General features: G+C 52.3%; 1 protein-coding gene across 1 annotated transcript in view; it reads right to left on the reverse strand.

Annotated features, from left to right (window-relative positions):
- SDK1 (sidekick cell adhesion molecule 1) overlaps nt 1–20,345 on the reverse strand; it is a 516,271-nt gene that overhangs the window by 326,246 nt on the left and 169,680 nt on the right. The window contains exon 5 of the mRNA XM_040989963.1: nt 11,048–11,181. Coding sequence (XP_040845897.1) covers nt 11,048–11,181 — 134 coding nt within the window. The remainder of the gene's footprint in view (nt 1–11,047; nt 11,182–20,345) is intronic.

The following is a 20,345-nucleotide window of genomic DNA, read 5'->3' on the forward strand; positions in this document are numbered from 1 at the left end:
AACTGGACAGGACCAGAAATCCCACCTCCCATTCGTTCTTATGATTCAACGAAACTGTATACTCTTAAGAAGCTATGCTTGCTGGATAATCCTGGGGGGCTGGGGAATGGCAAGGTCCCCTTGCCTGCCCAGGACCCATCCTACTAAATACGGGGCCCCTGAGACTCCATCAGTGGGAGCTTACTGCATGTAAAGAGCCTATTCCTGCAGATCCCAAAAGGCGAGAAGATGCAGGTAGAGAGAGCAGGCGGAGGTCACTGCTAAGACCCCGCTGATTAGAGCTACAGTGTCTGCATGATCAGATGAACGCTGGCTCCTGTTACTTCTGATAGAAAATGCACCTTGGGGCCCGGTGCCGAGGCCTAGCGCCTGGAATCCTTGCTTTGGACGTGCCGGGATCCCATATGGGCGCCGATTCTAGTCTAGGCGGCCCACTGCCCATCCAGCTCCCTACTTGTGGCCTGGGAGGGCGGTTGAAGACAGCCCAAGGCCTTGGGACTCTGCACCCACGTGGCAGACCCAGAAGAAGCTCCTGGCTCCTGGTTTCAGATCAGCTCAGCTCTGGTCATTGCAGCCACTTGGGGAGTGAATCATCGGACGAAAGATCTTCCTCTCTGTCTTTCCTCCTTCCTTTATATCTGACTTTTCAATAAAAGTAAAATTTAAAAAATGCACTTCTTTGCATCTCCCACAACACAGAGTGTTCTTGGGGAGGGCAGCAGTCTGGACTTGGTAATGGCTCAGGGTTGCAAAGCGGCCTTCACTTCACCTGAATTTCCTGGGGCTCAGCTTAATACCCTCTACCGCAGTGTAAAGATCTCCAATTCTAATTACCTTGTGTAATTGCTTCCTACAAGAGCCAGAGGAACATCATTTACAGTGGTCAGTAATAAAGCATTCTGACTGGGTGGTAAAGGCAGAAGTGACTCGTCGGAGGACCACTTGCTTGCCTGCCTTCCTTCCCGCAGCAGGAACGTGCAGACGCATTGTCAAACGTAACCAGCAGTTTCGCGTATAAACAATCACGGCAAGAACATGAGTCAAAGTCTCCTTGGAGGAAGACAGACGTGGGTCCAGAACGAAGCCGCGTAACCAGTGGTGCCAACCTGCACGCGCCATGTGTTCCTTCGGCTTGTCCCGATTTGTAAAGCAAGGCTAATTAATACTGACCTCGAGGGTTATCGATACTGCTTCATGGGGGTTCACTGCTAAACGTGGCATACCACTTATGCTAGACACACCGCACGCTAACCTAACACGGCTATTGTAACTATTTCATCAATAAGTCCTCATCCGACTTTGGACCAAATCAAGTCTTCAAGTCCTTCAAGTTGGAGACTAAAGCGCCTGTGCAGGACCTTCGCCCCACAAGGGAACACTGTGCTCTCCTTGAAAAGGTTGGTCCGCAAGAACTTGGAGGAGCATATATTCTCACTTTTCCGAAAGGTGAGATTCCAACAGCAACTTTGCCCAGCAAATTTAGACAATCTGGGTTTTTGGAAGCCTCAGAGAGTCCTCCGGGAAAGAAACCGAGGCAGCGTTTGCTCATTGGCAGTTGCTGAGTGCAGCGGTGAGAGTGGAGGTAGTGCGGGCGGTCCAAGGACTGCTTAGCTCAGACCCTGCGTGCACGCAGCAAACGGCCGGGATGGTCGCTGGCATTCAGCTGCCGAGTCAACACGGATTCTCCAGAAACTGCTGCAGCTACAGGCAGTTCTGTGGCTCCATCCCAGACAAGAGCCAGGAGTTAGGAGCCTCCCAGACCGGAGGTGCAGCGGATACACGTTGGAGTTGTTGAAAGGATTCCAGCTCCCAGCTGCCTGCTCAACGCAGAGAGCGCAGGGGAAGGAGGCGAGGCGCCTCAAGGGCCGTCACACTCCAGGGACAGGAAGGCGCGCAGTGGAGTCAGCAGCAGTGAGCTCTGGAAAACTCACCTTTGCAAGTCATGAGACTACTTCAAGCTACGCTCAGTCCTGTCGGGACACTGCGGTTACTACCTGTTGGCAAGCTTAACGAATGAGATCCCGCGGGCAGAGGCAAAAATTAGGATCATTACTTCAAGTTCCAGCCTTAAAACCGCCACACACAAAGGACTCCTGTGCTTAAATATCTGAACCTAATCATTTAAGCTGGCACACTTAATGAGGGGGGAGCGGCAGTGGGAATTTGGAGAAATTATTAAAGCTGAGTTTCACGGAGGAACCTGTGAAAAACTTGACAAATCATTACTGAGTGATAATTTTGTCCTTAAATAATCAGACCATAATTGGAAGAAGTGAGTGAGTGCTTATGACTGAATCCAACTGGTCAGCTCCGCTCGCTTAATGAACTCTCCCAGGTGCCTGCCTCGCTCCCAGCTGCCCGCCTCCCTCCCAGCTGCCCGCCTGGCTCCCAGGTGCCTGCCTCCCTCCCAGCTGCCCGCCTCCCTCCCAGGTGCCCGCCTCCCTCCCAGGTGGCATCTGCACACTGCTGACGTCAGCACAGCAGTTCCGTGTTACTGCTCGAGCGTCAGGGGGTGCAGTCATGTCCACCCACCGGGGCCAACCACGTCTCACTTCCTATCCCGTGCACTGCCTAATGTGATCACACAGAAACACACCGTTGTGGTGCTGCACTCCCACCTAGGCAAGCCTGCAGGAGGGCCCGCCTCAAGGTCATGTCCACCTGCGTGGCACGTGGGTGTGGCCTGGACTAAATGCTTGCTAGGAATACCAAAGCAGCAAGCCAACAGGGCAGGCATTTGCCAGTGAGGCACTTGAGACCTTCCGATCCCCTTGTGGGGTGCCTGCGTTGGGATCTCCTTTCCAAATCGCAGCTTTCTGCTGATCGCAGCCAGGGAGTCAGCAGCAGTAGTGGCCCAGCTATCTAGGTCACCTGCCACCCACAGGGCCTGCCCAGGTGGAGAGCCTGGCCAGGCCCTGCCAGCCCCATCTGCCACGGGCATCTGACGATGGCCAGTCATCTCCCTGTCCACGTGCGCTCTCGTTGCCTTAAATAGAGTGAATAAGTAAAACCAAGCAGCCATAGAAAGCACCCTTTTGAAAGAAAACAGAGCCACGCCACTCGGCTGGAGCAGGGCAGAGGTCCGGCTGGAGCAGGGCAGAGCTCGGCTGGAGCAGGGCAGGGCTCCGGACGCGGACTGCGCGGAGGTCAGGGTGGTCGCGGTCAAGGACCACTTTCCCTCAAGCTCCATCTGTCTGTCTCTCACACACACAGTGTGACAACCAGCGCAGTCCCCAGAGTATACGGCTCCATTTCAACAGGAGAGAGGAACGCTTCTGCATGGCTCAAATAAACTCTCCACTGACCATTCTTTGGGTCAGTAACCTAAGTTCTTACAGCTTCCAGGTCCCCACTTTGCAGTGAGACTCACTGCCATCTTAAAGGGCCACTGTGCAGAAATGAGAGACCCACGCGAGGCGTCCAACCTGGAGCTCCAGGTCTGAGTTCCCTGGGACACTCACCTGCCAGGACCCCAAATGGTCCCCTAGAGTCGGATTTGCACAGAGTTGGAAGCATATTACTCTCAGATCACCTGATTTTGTAAATTCTGTAATCATTCTCACATTTTAAGTTGAGATGTTTAATTTTTTTTTCACTATAAGTATAAAGGGGGCCCAGTGTGGTAGCCTAGTGGCTGAAGTCCTCGCCTTGAACACACCAGGATCCCATATGGGTACTGGTTCTAATCCCGGCAGCTCTACTTCCCATCCAGCTCCCTGCTTGTGGCCTGGGAAAGCAGTTGAGGAATGCCCAAGGCATTGGGACCCTGCACCCGCGTGGGAGACTCAGAAGAAGCTCCGGGCTCCTGGCTTTGGATCGGCGCAGCTTTGGCCACTGCAGCCACTTGGGGAAGGAATCATCAGATGGAAGATCTTCCTCTCTGTCTCTCCTCCTCTCTGTATATCTGACTTTCCAATAAAAAATAAATAAGTCCTAAAAAAAAAAATAAGTTTAAAGGACTGCAAATACAATTCTTAGCATATTTTAGGATATTTTTCTTACTCAGGTAATTTGAATAAAACTAGTATAGTTCTATCTATCAAGGGAATCTAAATGTCTGACAGAAAAAGCGTCAAACCATTAACCATTTAAATATGTAAATATGTAAGTTCTAATTTATGTTAGAAATTGACATAGTTTTTCAATTTTTTGAATTTATATTTTCCTCATATTCCTCTCACTGAATTTTAGGCTAATTTGTCATATTTATTGATTCAATGTGTTGTATTGATACCCTATCAGAGACTGAAAAATACGCATGTAATTTGCTAGTTAGCCAGCAGTCACACGGCTCCGGGTCAAAAACAAAAATCCTGCCTTGGGATGTTAGCTTATTGGTGACAGTCAATGAAACCAAGTGTTGCAAATTTTGATGAATGGTTCGTATTTCAGACAGATTGGAAATGCAACTCTCAATGATACACAGTGAAGTTGACCCCACTTCTAATCCCACTTCGTGTTCTATAGCTGTAACTGCTGCGAGAGTCTGCTCGGGAGACAGAAGGAAAGCCGTGCTGTCGGACACCGCCGTGGTGCGAGCGCCTTCTCACTCTGCCTCGGCCACACGCAGTGTCTGCCACGGCCACACGGCAACATGGCCACACGGCCACACAGCCACATGCAGTGTCTGCCACGGCCACACACAGTGTCTGCCACGGCCACACGGCCACACGCAGCGTCTGCCATGGCCACATGGCCACAAGGCCACACAGCCACACGCAGCGTCTGCCACGGCCACACGGCCACATGGCCACACGGCCACACGCAGCATCTGCCACGGCCACACGGCCACACGCAGTGTCTACCACGGCCACATGGCCACACGGCCACACACAGCGTCTGCCACGGCCACACGGCCACACGCAGTGTCTGCCACGGCCACACGGCCACACGGCCCCCTAGCGTCCCCATCTTGAGTCTGACTCTGCCAGGGCAGTCCTGCAGGCCATTCTCTCTAGGAGTCAAGTCCTGCTCTGTGTCACGGCCTTAGTGGCAGTGCCTGGAGGGCATGGGAGACAGTGATCCCCTGCTCCTAAACGTCCTGCCATAGGGGGACACACTTCCCTCCACCCACGTTGCTCCCCAGACTACAAAGCGGCTGGAACTGTGCTGAGGACAAGCAAATCCTGTCCCCGTTTTGGATCATCAACTGTTACTTAGGATGAAATGCCAGATCACGCTGCGTGTAGGTCTACGCTCATTCAGTCAACAAGGAAGCAACTGCCAAGGAAACGGCTTCCCCCAGCTCTGAGACCCTCCCCTTTCTGCGTCCATGGCTCGGGTTTAGAACTGTCCCTTTGCTGGCACACGGACAATCGTATGTCCACAGATAACGCCCAGGACACAGGCTCTGGACCACAGACAGGAACCTTCCACCTCTCCTGGAGCGGAGGGGCAACTGTGGAGTCACTTCAAACGCAGGGATCCTCCCTCAGACAGATCTGCTCTGAGCACGTGGAAGGATCTGGAAACACTGGCAGATCCTCTGGAGACCCGGTGCCTGCTTCCCTGGGCTGCCTCTGTGCGGCTGGCACCAGGGAGCCTGTGTGAAGGCCGCGGCCTGAGGCAGACAGCCAATCACGAGTCATGCTTCATGCTCGGACCCCCAAGTGGTGAGACGGAGGGCAGAATGACGTGGGGTGAGAGCAGGACTGTGTGGGGCACTGCGCCTGGTGGGCTCGGCGGGAGGAGGCCCTTGATGTCTCTGGTCGTGTGGGCTTTCTGCTACTGTGCTAAGGTTTCCTGAGTCATCTCAAGGCCTGTTACTGCTGGAGCTGGGGGCCAGGAGTTCAGTGAGGGTCTCCTGAGTGGGAAGCAGGGATTCCGTCACGGCAGCCGGGGCCTGCTGTGTGTGCATGCGGCCCCTGCCCCATTAGGTTACAGCCAAACAAAGAAAACGGAGCGGAGCCACCAGCGGGAGGGCCCTCAGCCACGCTGCACACAGCCAGGGGAGGGCTGCAAGGTTCAAAGTGGACAGGAGGCCACATGTCTGCCTGGCCTCAGAACCTTCTGGGGGCTGTGGTGACCCCCTGGGCCACAGAAGAGATGGACACGTGTGTGTGTTTGCTTTAACCTGTACTAGTCTTCACAAGACCAGATGACCGGAGCCAAAGAATTCCTGAGAAGAACCACAGGCCTGAGAGGCTCACAGGCCCCGGCAGCACCGCCGCCAGTGCAGTTAGTATAAGCCACTGAAGGCGAATGGTGCACGAATTTGCTCCCATCCCCTAAATGCTAGCAAAAAGAGTAAGTTAAATAAGGGGCTTGGCTCACTGCACGCGCGTGCGTGTGTGTGTGTGTGTGTGTGTGTGTGTGTGTGTGTGTGTGTGTGTGAGACAACAGCTAGAGATAGGATGAAACTTCAGCAAGCAAGACGCTTCAATATGGGGAATCTTCAAAAAGATTACCAGGAAAAAACTAGGCTCAGATTTCGTCTTCTTACCTTCCACTTTCCGGTAAGTTCTTAGAATTGCTGTCACACTTTCGGGTCACTGTCCTCTCCCTGGTAATAACTGAGATATTAACTGAGTATTCTTGCATTACGGTTCATTTCTTGATGGAGTGCCTTGCAAACAGCTCCAGAGACAAGTACTGGAACTGCTCCCCCAACCCCCTGCCTGGGGGCCGGAGCACGCCTCTGCCTTCTCACACCCACAGCTCACACTGGCTCTGTCCCCGCACTGCCCGGGTCAGTGCACGCCTCTGCCTTCTCACACGCCCACTGCTCACACTGGGACTTGGATATGTCTTTGCTGTGCCCACTGAGGGTCTGGCTCATGTGCTGGGCAGTGGTGTGGCATCTTTAGGACATGGGGCCTCATGGGAGGGGATTCCAAGGGAATGCAGTAGTTGCTACGGGGCCCTGAGCGAGCAGTTAGCGAACAGCCAGCCAGTCCCTCCCCGGCCTCAGCACCTGTGTCGCCAAGTGCGTCCTCCATCCGTGGTGATGTCTTTGTCACTGGAGCCACTGCCACCTACCTCGGACTTTCAAACTCTAGATGGATAAGCTAAGTAGATTTTCCTTTGGAAAGTTCCCAAACCTCAGATATTCCAATACGGTAACAGAAAACACACTATACCGCCCTTCTTAGCAGATCCCACGTGTAGCCCAGTGACTAAACTGAATTCACCACACAACAGTCCCTACTTCCGTTTCCAAATGACATGCTGCAAAGCCTCGCTCATCCCATGCAGCTGCGGTCTACACCGCGTGTGAGAGCTGGGCCCTTCCCGCACCTGCTTCGCAGTGATGTTTGAGGCCGTTCCTGTTGCTTCTGCTATCCAGTCAGTGTCAAAATGCTTCCTTTCCCCCTTTAGTGGATACAGAAATAAGGAGAAAGACAGGATTTCACGCAGGCACACCAAAGCCAAGCTCACAGGGCGCCCTCTCTGACGAGTGCCAGAAGACATTGCTCTCGGGACCCCACTCGCTACTGCTGAACATAGATGAGGTTTGCTGTGAAGTTAGCATGGCGGAGCATGAGGGAACGTTAAGTGGCCTTCAGAATGAAAAGCAAGGGTTTGTCAGCCTCAAGGAGCACCGGCTGAAATGGTATCTTATCTGTAAATGTTGTTGGAAGAGAAGGCATTAGAATGAAAGAGGTGGAAAACAAACCCAGGCAGGAGAGAGGCAGTCATTTCGTTTTTAATCTGAGCCTCGTCCCTGGCAGACTCTCATCACACCGGACATCCTGAATATGGGATCAGACCCGACGCCGTCTAACGCCTGTGCAACGGCCTGAGACTGAGTCATCACTCCACACACGCCCCTCAGCTCCCAGCTCTAGGCTTGAATTGGTTTTTTAAGAAATTCTTGTTCACATATGAACTCAGTTCAGAAGATCTATTCTGCAAAAGTTAACTCAATGCAGAACCTTCCGAGTGAGCGGCAGAAACAGGTTGACAGGTTTATAAAGCCTGCCTGGGTGTGACCTCAGAATAGAAATGTGTTCCCGGGCGACCCCGGGCGAATCCAGCCCACCCTCTCTCTGAGCTGCGGGAGCTGGCCATGAAAAATGCATGCAGGCTGTTTTGACAGGCCCACCTATGTCCTGAACATCTGCGCCTTCACATCACATTAGTGCTTCCGCGAGAACCCGACGGGCACGGAGGGCGGTCCCCGTGGGAGCAGGAGGGCGCAGGGGTCAGAAGTGCCCTGCCTCCTGACGGGGGATCCGTGTGCAACAAGCTGTAACTCATCTTAACCACCCACAAGGGGAGAGGGGGAGGCTTACAGACAACAATGGCACCTACAAAACACGCACCAAACAGCAGGCCGTCGTGCCAGCGGGGGACTGAATTCATTCTTAACACTCATGCTTTAAAAAAAAAAATTTAAAAACCAAAAATCTAAGCTCTTCATCTGTTGCTTCCTCTAAGCTTCAAGTACAGCCAGAAGATTTAGCAAATGCGAGGACAGTAAGATGTGGGTGCACATTCCTTCGCAAGCCTCTATTTCTTTCCCCTGTTGGCAGGGGGTGGGAAGCACACCATCATTAAGAGGTTTGGATGCAGTGCTGGCCCCCGCTTCCCACTGGGGAGCTGGGTCCCTCTGCTGAGAGAGCAGTTCGTTGTTGCACCAGAAAACCAGAGCGAAGACCACAGACACTCGCCAATTGCAAATTCGTTACAGGACAATCCACCCGGAATTTAATTTCCAGTACCCCTCTACCAAAATCATGTTCCCTACACAAAGGTCCCCTACGTTACTCTCCTGACACTAAGGAAAAATCTGTCTTCGTTAAATGATAATTGGCTGTAATACCTTCTGAGAGTTTTCAGAAATGCTGGCTGGCAAGTTTTTAAAATTTTTCATCAATCTTGTTTGGTGTTTTTACTAAAACCTCTGCCTGAAAAACAAAAATGATGCTGAAGTCTGCAGAGCACACCGCCCCGCTGCCACGTGCGAGGACGTGAGAATGTCTCGTTCCCGGCCGGTCTAGTGAGGCGACGTGCCCCTCGGCCGCGTCCTGGGCTGCAGTGTCCCTTCTTCCGGCCCTTGCTGCGTGTCAGCAAGCAGCGAGACTCCAGCACACAATCCAGCGCTTCTCAGCAGATTCATCAAGACTTTTGATCTTTAAAGGTTTTCAAAATAGAACTTCTAGTGAGAAAATGCACAATTGGGTACCTTTTAACATTTAGCTAAATCCAATATGTCAACAGGAAGGTTCTTCTAAGAATTAAAATAGTTCCTCAAACGCGTAGCTTCTCGCATTTACCTGGTCCTGATCAAAATGAAGAACAGAGAAAGACGTAGGGCTTTCTCCTCCGGTCTGCAGCAACCCACCTCATCCCACCTCAGCTTTCACACGTTTTACTTGGTGCCAATGGAAGGATAAAAATATACAAGAGAACAAAATGTAAGCCAGTTAATTATAATATTTATGAGCAGCTTCCAATGTGCTTTTGGTTGGGGTAGAAACTGAAATTATTGAAAAAATTTACATATTCCAATTATCTGATGCCATTCTACTGCATTAGAATGCCATTTTGCAAATTCGCTCTGTTAATTCTGTTTCCTGCGTGCTGGTTGCAGAGAGGCCTGTGGCAAACCAGGCAGTGCAGGCCAGCTCTGTAACTTCAGGATGTAACCAGCTCGTTAGCCAGGACTTTTCTGGAATTAAGTTCCCATCTTCTACAGACCAAGGCAGATGTGTTCGTCTGACCCAGAACTGCACCCTTTGGCTTATTATCGCCGTGGTATTTATATCACAATTGAGTGCTGAATTACACTCACTAAACAGAATAAATGGCTTTGGCTGTAAAACTGGAAAATCATTAAAAATAATCGCAATCTACTTGATAACACCACTTCCATCTTTTATTATTACCACTGAGGAAAACCTTGACAAATCATCTTCCTTTCCGGCGATTCCTGGCATGGATGGCCCCCTAAGCAGCCGAGCACCTAAGCAGCCGAGCACCTAAGCAGCCGAGCACCTAAGCAACCGAGCACCTAAGCGATTGGCAAGAGTCTCCCAGGCGCTCAAAACGCCCTGGCAATTCTGAGTTTGCATCCAGCCCGGGCCCAGCGAGCGAGATTCAATTCCTGGGGACCCACGGCTGGATGAGAGCAAGGCATGTCCACTCAGGAGCGCCGAGCCAATGCCCAGGGCCAGCGCAGCCAAGCCGCTTAACGCCCCCAGCTTCCTCCCAGTGTCTGCCACAGACCTCCCCCCCAGAGAGTGCTACTGGCCCTATGCCATCACGTGCCTTACACAGCCTGTGACACAGACGCTGCTGCCCTCCGCACAGCTGCTTTTCAAAGCTCTGGAAGGGGAAAATCATTTCTTTAAGGTATTGGCTTAAAAAAAAAAAGCTTACTACTCCAGAAGAATCAACACAATTTGCTCGCATATAATACGGACGTAACAGTCTGAAATGTACCATCTGCCACGACTGTCTGCCCAGCACGCTCTCCACAGTCCAGCCACCTCACCGAAGACGCCACGCTTCAGGTCGCAAGCTCCGACCTGTCCTCGCCCTGCTCGGGTCCGGCTCCCACTTCCTGCTTTGGCAATTAACTCTTGCTGGTAAAACTCCCAAAGTCAAACCTTCCCAAGGTCAAACACCATATTTCCTCAAACTAACATGTCCTCGACGAAGGGCAGCACATCTAATGCAGACTGAGGTATGTTCTCGTCCCGATTCAGGCTTCCAGTTGAACCAGATACTCCAAACAACCAACTGATTAGGCATAAACACGGCTAATCTTAATATAATTTCACATGTATAGGGACCCTCCCAAAGATGCTATTCTTAAAGAAACATCTAGTCTCAGGTAAGACTCACAGATACAATTCATGTAGGGCTGTTGTTCAAAACAATATAATAGCAAATAGAAATTAAAAAAAAAAACCCAGCAGCAGCATCCACTATCCCCACATCCTGCGTGTCGCACGCACTGCCCAGTACAGTGGTGAGGCTTCAGTGCTGACCCCCTGTGCTAGAGAGAGCGCTGCAGTGCAAATTTCCCCACGCAGCGGGGGCGTGAACTAGAGACAGATCCTCCTTCTTTCCGAATGATCATTTGGAATCTGAAACTCACTTGCCACGTTCAGGTACACGAAGGGGCTCGTCTTGTTTTCCCCGTTCCGCTCGTTGACAGCCTGCACGTAGTAGGCTCCGGCGTCGCTGGCCGTGGTCGCAAGGATCACCAGCTGATTGTCCAGCGTGATGGCTCTGTTTCAGAAGAGGGCAGAGCAGGGTTAGAGCCACTCCCTACCGGCAGAACGAAACCGTGCATACGGGCTGGAGGCACGTGGTGGCAGCCATGCCCTCGCCGCTCAGGCAACCCTCCAGCCAGCGGTGCGCAGCCACGCCAACCTCCCAGAGCAGGCAAACAGCTCGACACCTTCCCAGACAGGCAGACTCTGTCGGCCCTCAGAGGCTCCTGAGAACCAACAGGATTGGGTGCAAGACACGCCACAGGACCTTGTCCCCCATGACTGCCTTGGCATATTCATACACTGCTGCTAGGTGCCACTTCATCCTCTGCCCACACCGGTCACCTGTGCGACCTCCACCAAACAAGTGACATCTACCTGACCACGACCTGGCTCATCCATCCCGGTTCCAGACAGGCGGGATCCCAGAGACCCCGTGGTCCTGTCCACCTTCCCCCGGCTCCCACGGGAGAGCAGGCGTCCTGTGCCCACGGCAGTGCTCTTCCAATCCCCGCAGAGACTCATCTCAGAGAAGGAAAAGTGACAAGCTCAACTTGCGTGAACTCACGCAGCTTCAAGTGTTTCAACATCCTGAACGTCTGTTCACACTGTCATTTTGCCTTCTCTACTTTTTTTTTGGTCCCACTTAAGGGAGGTCGGGAGGGATACTAAATTGAGACGGAAAGCAAAGCTCATCGTACCGCTCTGCGGCTGGTGGACGGTGCGTGAGGGCAGGGTGTGTTCTGAGCTCCAACGCCATCCGTCTACACGTTCATCCCACAGCGCTAGCCTCGTCTGAGGGTGTTTGTGAACCGGCTATGATTGTGCTGCTCTGCAGGGGAGAGCTTCAGTTCTCAGTTCTAGACATTGAGAGCATTTCCACGTGTGGGTAATCTAAGCTCTCCAGCCCGGTAACGTTAAGACAATAATTCTGTATGTTATTTATGACACTGTTTGAACGTTAAGAGCATGTAATGGGACCACCCAGGTGGCAGGGATGGGACCACCTAGGTTGCAGGGATGGGACCACCTAGATGGCAGGAATGGGACTCCCTAGGTTACAGGAATGGGACCCCCTAGGTGGCAGGGATGGGACCACCTAGATGGCAGGGATGAGACCACCTAGGATGCAGGAATGGGACCACCTAGGATGCAGGGATGGGACCCCCTAGGTGGCAGGGATGGGACCCCCTAGATGGCAGGGATGAGACCACCTAGGATGCAGGGATGGGACCACCTAGGATGCAGGGATGGGACCACCTAGGATGCAGGGATGGGACCACCTAGGATGCAGGGATGGGACCCCCTAGGTGGCAGGGATGGGACCACCTAGGTTGCAGGGATGGGACCACCTAGGTGGCAGGGATGGGACCACCTAGATTGCAGGGATGGGACCACCTAGGATGCAGGGATGGGACCACCTAGGTGGCAGGGATGGGACCACCTAGGATGCAGGGATGGGACCCCCTAGGTTGCAGGAATGGGATCACCTAGGATGCAGGGATGGGACCACCTAGATGGCAGGGATGGGACCCCATAGGTGGCAGGGATGGGATCCCCTAGGTGGCAGGAATGGGACCACCTAGGTTGCAGGGATGGGACCACCCAGGTGGCAGGGATGGGACCACCTAGATGGCAGGAATGGGACCACCTAGGTGGCAGGGATGGGACCACCTAGGTTACAGGGATGGGACCACCTAGGTTACAGGGATGGGACCACCTAGGTTGCAGGGATGGGAAACCCTAGGTGGCAGGAATGGGACCACCTAGGTTGCAGGGATGGGACCACCTAGGTTGCAGGGATGGGCCCACCTAGGTGGCAGGGATGGGACCACCTAGGTTGCAGGGATGGGACCACCTAGGTGGCAGGGATGGGACCACCTAGGTTACAGGGATGGGACCACCTAGGTTGCACGAATGGGACCACCTAGGTTACAGGGATGGGACCACATAGGTGGCAGGGATGGGACCACCTAGGTTGCAGGGATGGGACCACCTAGGTGGCAGGGATGGGACCACCCAGGTGGCAGGGATGCATCGCACAACCTTACTCTCCTGCTGCCTTTTGCAGAGCTTTTTCAAAATCTCTTGGTTCTTTCATGTTACATAGAATTATCTTAAGATGTCACTGCTTATTCAGGGTTCCCGGAGGATATATTTCAGCCTGAGGTCTCTAGGAGTCATGGATTTCATATTGCATTTAAGAAAATTTCCCTATTAGGAAGTTTTCAATTTTTAGTCCCATAAAATTACCTCAGGAGAGTCTTACTGTAATTATTTATGAGTCTTTTATACATTCTTTAATAGAACCAAAGAAATTGTTCCACTTTATTTTACTATGCATTACATTGGCACCTAAAATTATATATGAATATTTACCACACATGAAGTTATATGTATAGTAATATAACAAATTGAATATTTTATTTTTCTCTTTACCACCTGATTTTTTTACCTCAGTAATTTCAACTATGCCTTGCTTCTCACACTAATTCTTTTATAATGCCCAATAATTCTGTATGTTATTTATGACACTGTTTGAAGGCTATTTTAAGAAAATAAAAAGTGCATAAAGAACAAAAATATGGAGATTTACATCCACTGCAACTTTCAGATCATTCTTTTCTTGCAGTTTTCAACTTCCATATTGGCTATGTTTGGAATTCATGAAGAAAAAAATTTTGTTTTGCCAAAAAAGACACCCCAAGAATGCTGAATGGCTGGTGGGCTGCTGTAACAGGTGTTACAGTTGGAGGAACAGCAATGCAGGAAACTGCCTCTTCCTGCTAGCCAAGGGTTTAGGAACAAAATAAACTGAGCTCTTGAATAAACCAAGTTCCGATGACTGCAGTAAGAAAGACCATTTCTTCCTTTTTAAGATTTAATTATGTATTTCTGTTGGAAAGCCAGATTTACTGAGAGAGAGACATGAAAGAGATGTTCAGTTCGCTCGTTCTCTCCCCAAGCAACTGCAACAGCTGGAGCTGAGTGTGTCAGTACAGCCACCCCACGTGTGTGTTCTAGAGTGTCAGCTGAGCCACCCCACGTGTGTGTTCTAGAGTGTTGGCTGAGCCACCCCTACACGGGTGTTCTAGAGTGTTGGTTGAGCCACCCCACGTGTGTGTTCTAGAGTGTCGGCTGAGCCACCCCTGCACGGGTGTTCTAGAGTGCCGGCTGAGCCGCCCCTGTGCGTGTGTTCTAGAGTGTCAGCTGAGCCGCCCCTGTGCGTGTGTTCTAGAGTGTCAGCTGAGCCGCCCCTGTGCGTGTGTTCTAGAGTGTTGGCAGACACACCCTGTGCGTGTGTTCTAGAGTGTTGGCTGAGCCGCCCCTGTGCGTGTGTTCTAGAGTGTCAGCTGAGCCGCCCCTGTGCGTGTGTTCTAGAGTGTCGGCTGAGCCGCCCCTGTGCGTGTGTTCTAGAGTGTTGGCTGAGCCGCCCCTGTGCGTGTGTTCTAGAGTGTTGGCAGAGCCGCCCCGTGCGTGTGTTCTAGAGTGTCCACAGAGCCGCCCCTGTGCATGTATTCTAGAGTGTCGGCTGAGCCGCCCCTGTGCATGTATTCTAGAGTGTCGGCTGAGCCGCCCCTGTGCGTGTGTTCTAGAGTGTCGGCTGAGCCGCCCCTGTGCGTGTGTTCTAGAGTGTCGGCTGAGCCGCCCCTGTGCGTGTGTTCTAGAGTGTCCACAGAGCCGCCCCTGTGCATGTGTTCTAGAGTGTCGGCTGAGCCGCCCCTGTGCGTGTGTTCTAGAGTGTCGGCTGAGCCGCCCCTGTGCGTGTGTTCTAGAGTGTCGGCTGAGCCACCCCCATGCTTGTGGTCTAGTGTGTCGGCAGCCGTGAGCCTCCGGTGTAAGGTCTCACATCAGCTTGTGAATTCTCACTTTTCAAATATTTCCCAATTTCTATAATGAAGTATTTGTTAACAGAAGAACAACGTTCAAATTGGATGCAAGGAACTGTTAAAGCAACTGCAATAGTGACGTTTAATACTTACTTCATAATATGAGCTACTGGGCTTGGCGCTAACATAATTCCACAGCACTCATTTAATATTCACATTGGCTTTACAGGGAAATTAGAATATTCATCCGGAGAGATTTTCTTTTAATTTCATTGAAATAAATGTATGATTTTACATATAAAATTATTTCCCTAGTCTTCCTCAGTTCAACTCTACATTTAAAAAATGAAACCTCATAATTCTAACTTCTAATCCCATGGTGTAGCAATAAAGATGAAGGGAAAAAAATAATTTAGTTCATTATGGATGAAAAGCAGAACATTGGCAGTAATAGCGAACACAGGGAACAGAACAGGAAAGGCTGGTTACTCAGGGAGAGGCTGAAGGGCCCCGTGCCAGCGACAAGCACAGAGCAGAGCGGCCTGCGTCCTAAGAGGCTGGGACTCACTGACGAAGCAAACGCACGTACCGCTCAGTCAGGGCCACGAGTCCCTCCTCATTTTTTCACTCGATTCTCCAAGACTTGTACGAGGTCTCAGACAATAACTCTCTGTTTCAGAAGGAAGATGGGACCCGAGGCAGAGAGGAGCTCCCTGGAGTGTCTGAGCATCAGCCTCGCTCAACAGGACCTGCGGAGGGAAACCTCCCGGAAGGGAGTGCGGGATCCAGTGTGAGGGGGCGGGCAGGGCCACCAGCCGGGGTCTCTATCACTCAGCTAGCCACTCAGCATTGTCTGTGGGCTAACAGACCCAACGCGGAGGAACGTGCTGGAGCTAAGCCTGCGGAAGACAGCCGGGCAGGCACCTGGGAAGAGCCCCAAAGCCGGCGACCACTTACACTAACCCTGGCCAACACGCGGACAGAGCCAGCAACCACTGGGCTCCCCAAGTCAGGCCCCCGCGGAGTGGGACACCAGTAAATATTTTGATGTTTGACACTTTAACGGCACGTACTACATATGTGGGCACACACTCTGGTGCAAGCGCAGTGAGCTGTTCAGTACAACTTTCCACATTAAAAAACAAAAGTAAGTATCTGGCCTGGTGCTTAGGGCGCCAGCTGCAACACCGGCCGGACTGCCTGGCTCGGTTTGAACCCTGGCTGTTCCCCCCGGCTCCTGTTCACGCCCAGCCCGCGAGGCAGCAGGTGTACACGCCCAGCCCGCGAGGCAGCAGCTCGAGTGCCCGGGTACTGCTCCTTTACATGGGACAGCCAGTTCCCCGGCTCCCAGGGAGGCATCTGCATATGAACCAGAGAATGGGTGTACTCAAATAAAACACATGAGATTTTAAAATAAAAGCTGATTTGAGATTAATCTATAGTTTTAAATGTAACAGATTTTAGAATAGCATTGCACTGGTTTTAACTAGCATTGGAATGCATAAAAAACCAGAGCTAAGAAGAATACAGAATAGTAAATGCTTCAGAAGTGTTTGAAATCCTCTACATTTTAATTAAATAACTTTTTAATGGGTCAGGTCAAAGGCTCAGGGTTCCGACTGTAATCTAAATCTCAAACTTCACAGTAAACAGCGAGTTCAAGGCAGACAGCCTCGAAACTGATGAACTTTGCTTGGTTGTATAATTACAAGAACTAAAACTGCTTCCAAGCAGTTTGGCAATAACGAGTCCCCGGACACTCCAAGAGCATTAGGGCTGCAGACTGACATGTCTGCTTGGCCAGGGAGTACCCCGTGCCGATGCCCGTTTGCTCCGAGCGGGAGGATATTGTTAAAGCTACTGAAGGAAGACACTGGGGCACCTGTTTCTCAGCTTTCCAACAGAAACCATGGGAAGCGTTGTGTTCACCGGTTATTGGCATGGATCTTCAGAAGGCCGAGGTCTGCGGGACTGCCCCGTAGCACCGGCTCCAGGGAGAAAGCCCGCAAACCGGAGAGGCGCGCTTTCTGGAAAGGATACTCTGAACTGCAGTCGGAGGAAGGCCCAGAGAGACGGGAAGGAAGGTAGCCGAGATGAGAAAGAACCACTCAATTCCTCCCAGGTCATCTGTGCAGCGGTCCCATCACTGGCAGTACAGGGAGGGTGCGGAGAACGGGGAGACCCAGAAGGAGTCCGCATCCTGTGAAAGCCTGGCCCAGTCCTGCCTGCGGTGGCCATCTGCCCACGGGACTGGCAGATATGTCTTATCCGCTCTGTACCTCTCACTTGCAAAGTTAAACAAATCCATCCTTAGAAAATTGAAATCCTCATAGTTTTTTCATAATATGCATTTTCTTGAACTTTTAAAAGATGTCCCAAATGCATGGATTTTGAACATTTCTGCAGCACAACGTTCCAGGAGCTTTCTGAAGTATCCCCTCGGACAGTTACTGAATATGTGTTAAATGAAGGAAAAGACAGAAGAAACACCCAGGTAATCTATATTCAATATTTGCTCTGACCTCTCTTTTCTGAACTTGCAGCTGCATTTCTGGACCCTGAAGCCCAAGCGAGGAAAGACTGGCCACTGCTCATGCAGGTGTGGTGTGCCCACCAGTGCCAGGGGAGGCAGCTGGGCCTCCTTGAACATGAAGGGGTCTTGACAAAGACAAGACAGTCACAGGTGCAACAATTAATGAAAGCTGTGGAAGGCTCCCTGCGTGTCAGACACATCTCCAGACTTTACAGAATTTCAGATAGCCACAGACAGGCAATCAGGCTGCCAGCCTGCCAACACACAGACCTGCGTGAGAAGGGCCGGCTGTTCTCCAAGCCAGAAGACAGCAACGGTGCAGCAACCGATGGCGACTTCCGCAGGCGACAGGGGGAGTGCCATCCCATTTCTGCTGACCCAGCCACCCACGTGTCTCCTCTTCCTCAGAGCTCTGGCCAGAGGCTCCTACGAGCCAAGGCAGGACCACAACTTCGCCATCCGTGGTGGCCTGGTCGCAGAGAGGAATGCCAGGGACTCTGAGAGAGGAGAGCGCCACGGCCATACGGGGACACGGTGCTACCTCTGGAGGTGGCCTGGGCCCCGCTCCATGTATCTCAGCACCCAGCTCCTCGGGCTGTCTGGGGCCTGCAAGGAGTACACAGCATTCCTTAAAGAGTAGAGTGAGTCACGTATAACACTGCGAACAATGCAGCCGAACAGGAAATCAACAGTGCCACGCCCAAACCTCTGAGAAGGATTAAGGACATAGAAGGATGCTGCCAACCCAGAAAGGAGATGTTCAGCAGACACGTGGCTGTTGGCAGCTGCACCCGCAGCTCCGTCTGGGTCAGGGGACCTAGCCACAGTGCCTCGCAGGCTGTCAGGAAAGCCGGGGTCTGGAATCCAGGCCCCCAGGCAGGTCAAACTGCTTCCTTCCACGGCTGACTTGATTTGGAATAAGTCAGGAAACGTTCCTCTCTCCTGCAGTGGGCAGAGTCCACGGCCCCGGCTCTGCGTGACACTGTCTGTGGGATCATGTCTTCCTAGCGGGATCAAGCACGAGGAGCAGCTGCCAGGAAGGCAAGCGCTCTTCTTTAAAAGCAAATAATGGTAGAGGAATACCAGAAAATTACGAGCAGAGCAAATTGTGCTTTTAAATGCTCTCCACTTTCAAGTGTGTCAGCATGCTAGTCCTTCTTTGAAGGAGTATAATTATTACCAAGGGGGCTGACTGCTTTGTTCAACTCTTCGGGTTACTAAGTGACAAAGAGGTGGCCAGCAGAGATGGGAGCACCTGTGACGACCAGGTTCACACCCCTCCAGCATGACAGCCGACTTGAGCGACAGGCCCTCTCGGGGCCTGCCTAGAAACAGGGCTCTGAACTGCTGGACAGACAGATATTCTGCCCGTCGAGAAGACAGAAACGAGCCCAGAGTTCCACGGGACGGCTTCCCTCTAAGAGAGGCGTGTGCATGCTCCCTGTCTGTGGGGCCCTGCTCTGGGTCGCAGTCCCAGGCACTGCAGCTCTCTGTGGGGATGGACAGAGCGCTGGCCAGCAAGGACAGGGAGACGGCAGGGGCCCAGCAGACAGAAGTTAATGCATGGCAAGGCTGGCGCCATTTAAAACTCTGGGCCCTGCACTTCACTTACAGGAAAAGTTGCCAGCTCCTCCATCAGCCGTGTAGTCAACATTTCTCCAGGCCGTGGGCACCCAGGAAGCCTTGCATTATTTACATCTGTGCTTGGAAAGATCCAGAAAGACTCTGAACAGTGAGCACAGTGACCACCTGCCAGAGTGGCTGACCAACACTGGGTTCTCGGCCGAGCTCTGAGCGGTCTGCTTCCAGCTCTGGCTAGAGGAATCTGCCTTACACCCCCCAACTTGGAGCTGAGCCTCGAGCGCTGCCCACCGCCCCAGGGGCCTCGGAAGCAGCACCTGCCCTTCTCCACGCTCTGCTCTGCCCCTCCTGCCCTTGAGAACTGACCTCCCCGGAGCCCCCCACAATAGGACGGACAAGTCGCCAGGCACTCAAGTGATGGGGCTCACTTGGACCTCATGGCCACACGGACACCAAGGGTGCGATGCAGACACCTGCGTGGAAGCCCTTTCTCTCACTCCCGGCCAGATGCGTGACAATGAGATGCCACGCAAGCTGCTGCTGGCACCACTCCTCAGCCCCTTGTCTGTCAACGGGGAAACTGTGCCCTTTCCAAAGCCGGTACACAAATTAGATGAGACAATAAAACGTGAACAGCACATCACCTAGCTGGCAGCAAAAACTCAAAACTGATTAGCTACTGTCACTTTCTGCAGTTCACAGATCAATTAGTGGCAAAGAAAGAAGAATCAAGAATAACCCAGACCCTTCCCCACCCATCCCAACTCCACCCTTTCTTCATGCCCCTTGACCTCCGACTAATGCCACCCTCCCTGTCCCCAGACTGAGGCAGGCAAGGTGACAGGAGGAGTCCTCTGTGGAAACCTTGGCCATGCTGTCGGCAGTGCTGATCTCAAACACCTCCTTTTTGTCTCTGTCTGTCTCTTGGTCTTTCTCTCTCCCTGTCCGTGTCCATCTGTCCACCTGCCCCATCTCTCCTTCCCTGTCTGCCCCTTTCTGGGTCTTCCCTCAGGCCCTCCAGCAGCTAGAGCCATGCCTGCTGCCCGCAGCGCTGACCAGGAAATGGCAGACATGGAGGCTGGGAGCCTTTGGTTTGAGGTCCTCTGCAGGAAGACAGCTGCACCCTGCCCGGTTTCCCGGGGAGCCCCTCAAACCAGAGTCCTGTGAGGCTGGAGCTGGCCAGCCATGACTTGGCTGCTGCTGCAGAAGTCCTGTGTACTAGGTAGCAGTCATTTG

The sequence above is a fragment of the Ochotona curzoniae genome, unplaced genomic scaffold (assembly GCF_017591425.1).
Source record: "Ochotona curzoniae isolate NIBS_2020 unplaced genomic scaffold, NIBS_Ocur_1.0 contig_54, whole genome shotgun sequence".
Taxonomy (NCBI): domain Eukaryota; kingdom Metazoa; phylum Chordata; class Mammalia; order Lagomorpha; family Ochotonidae; genus Ochotona; species Ochotona curzoniae.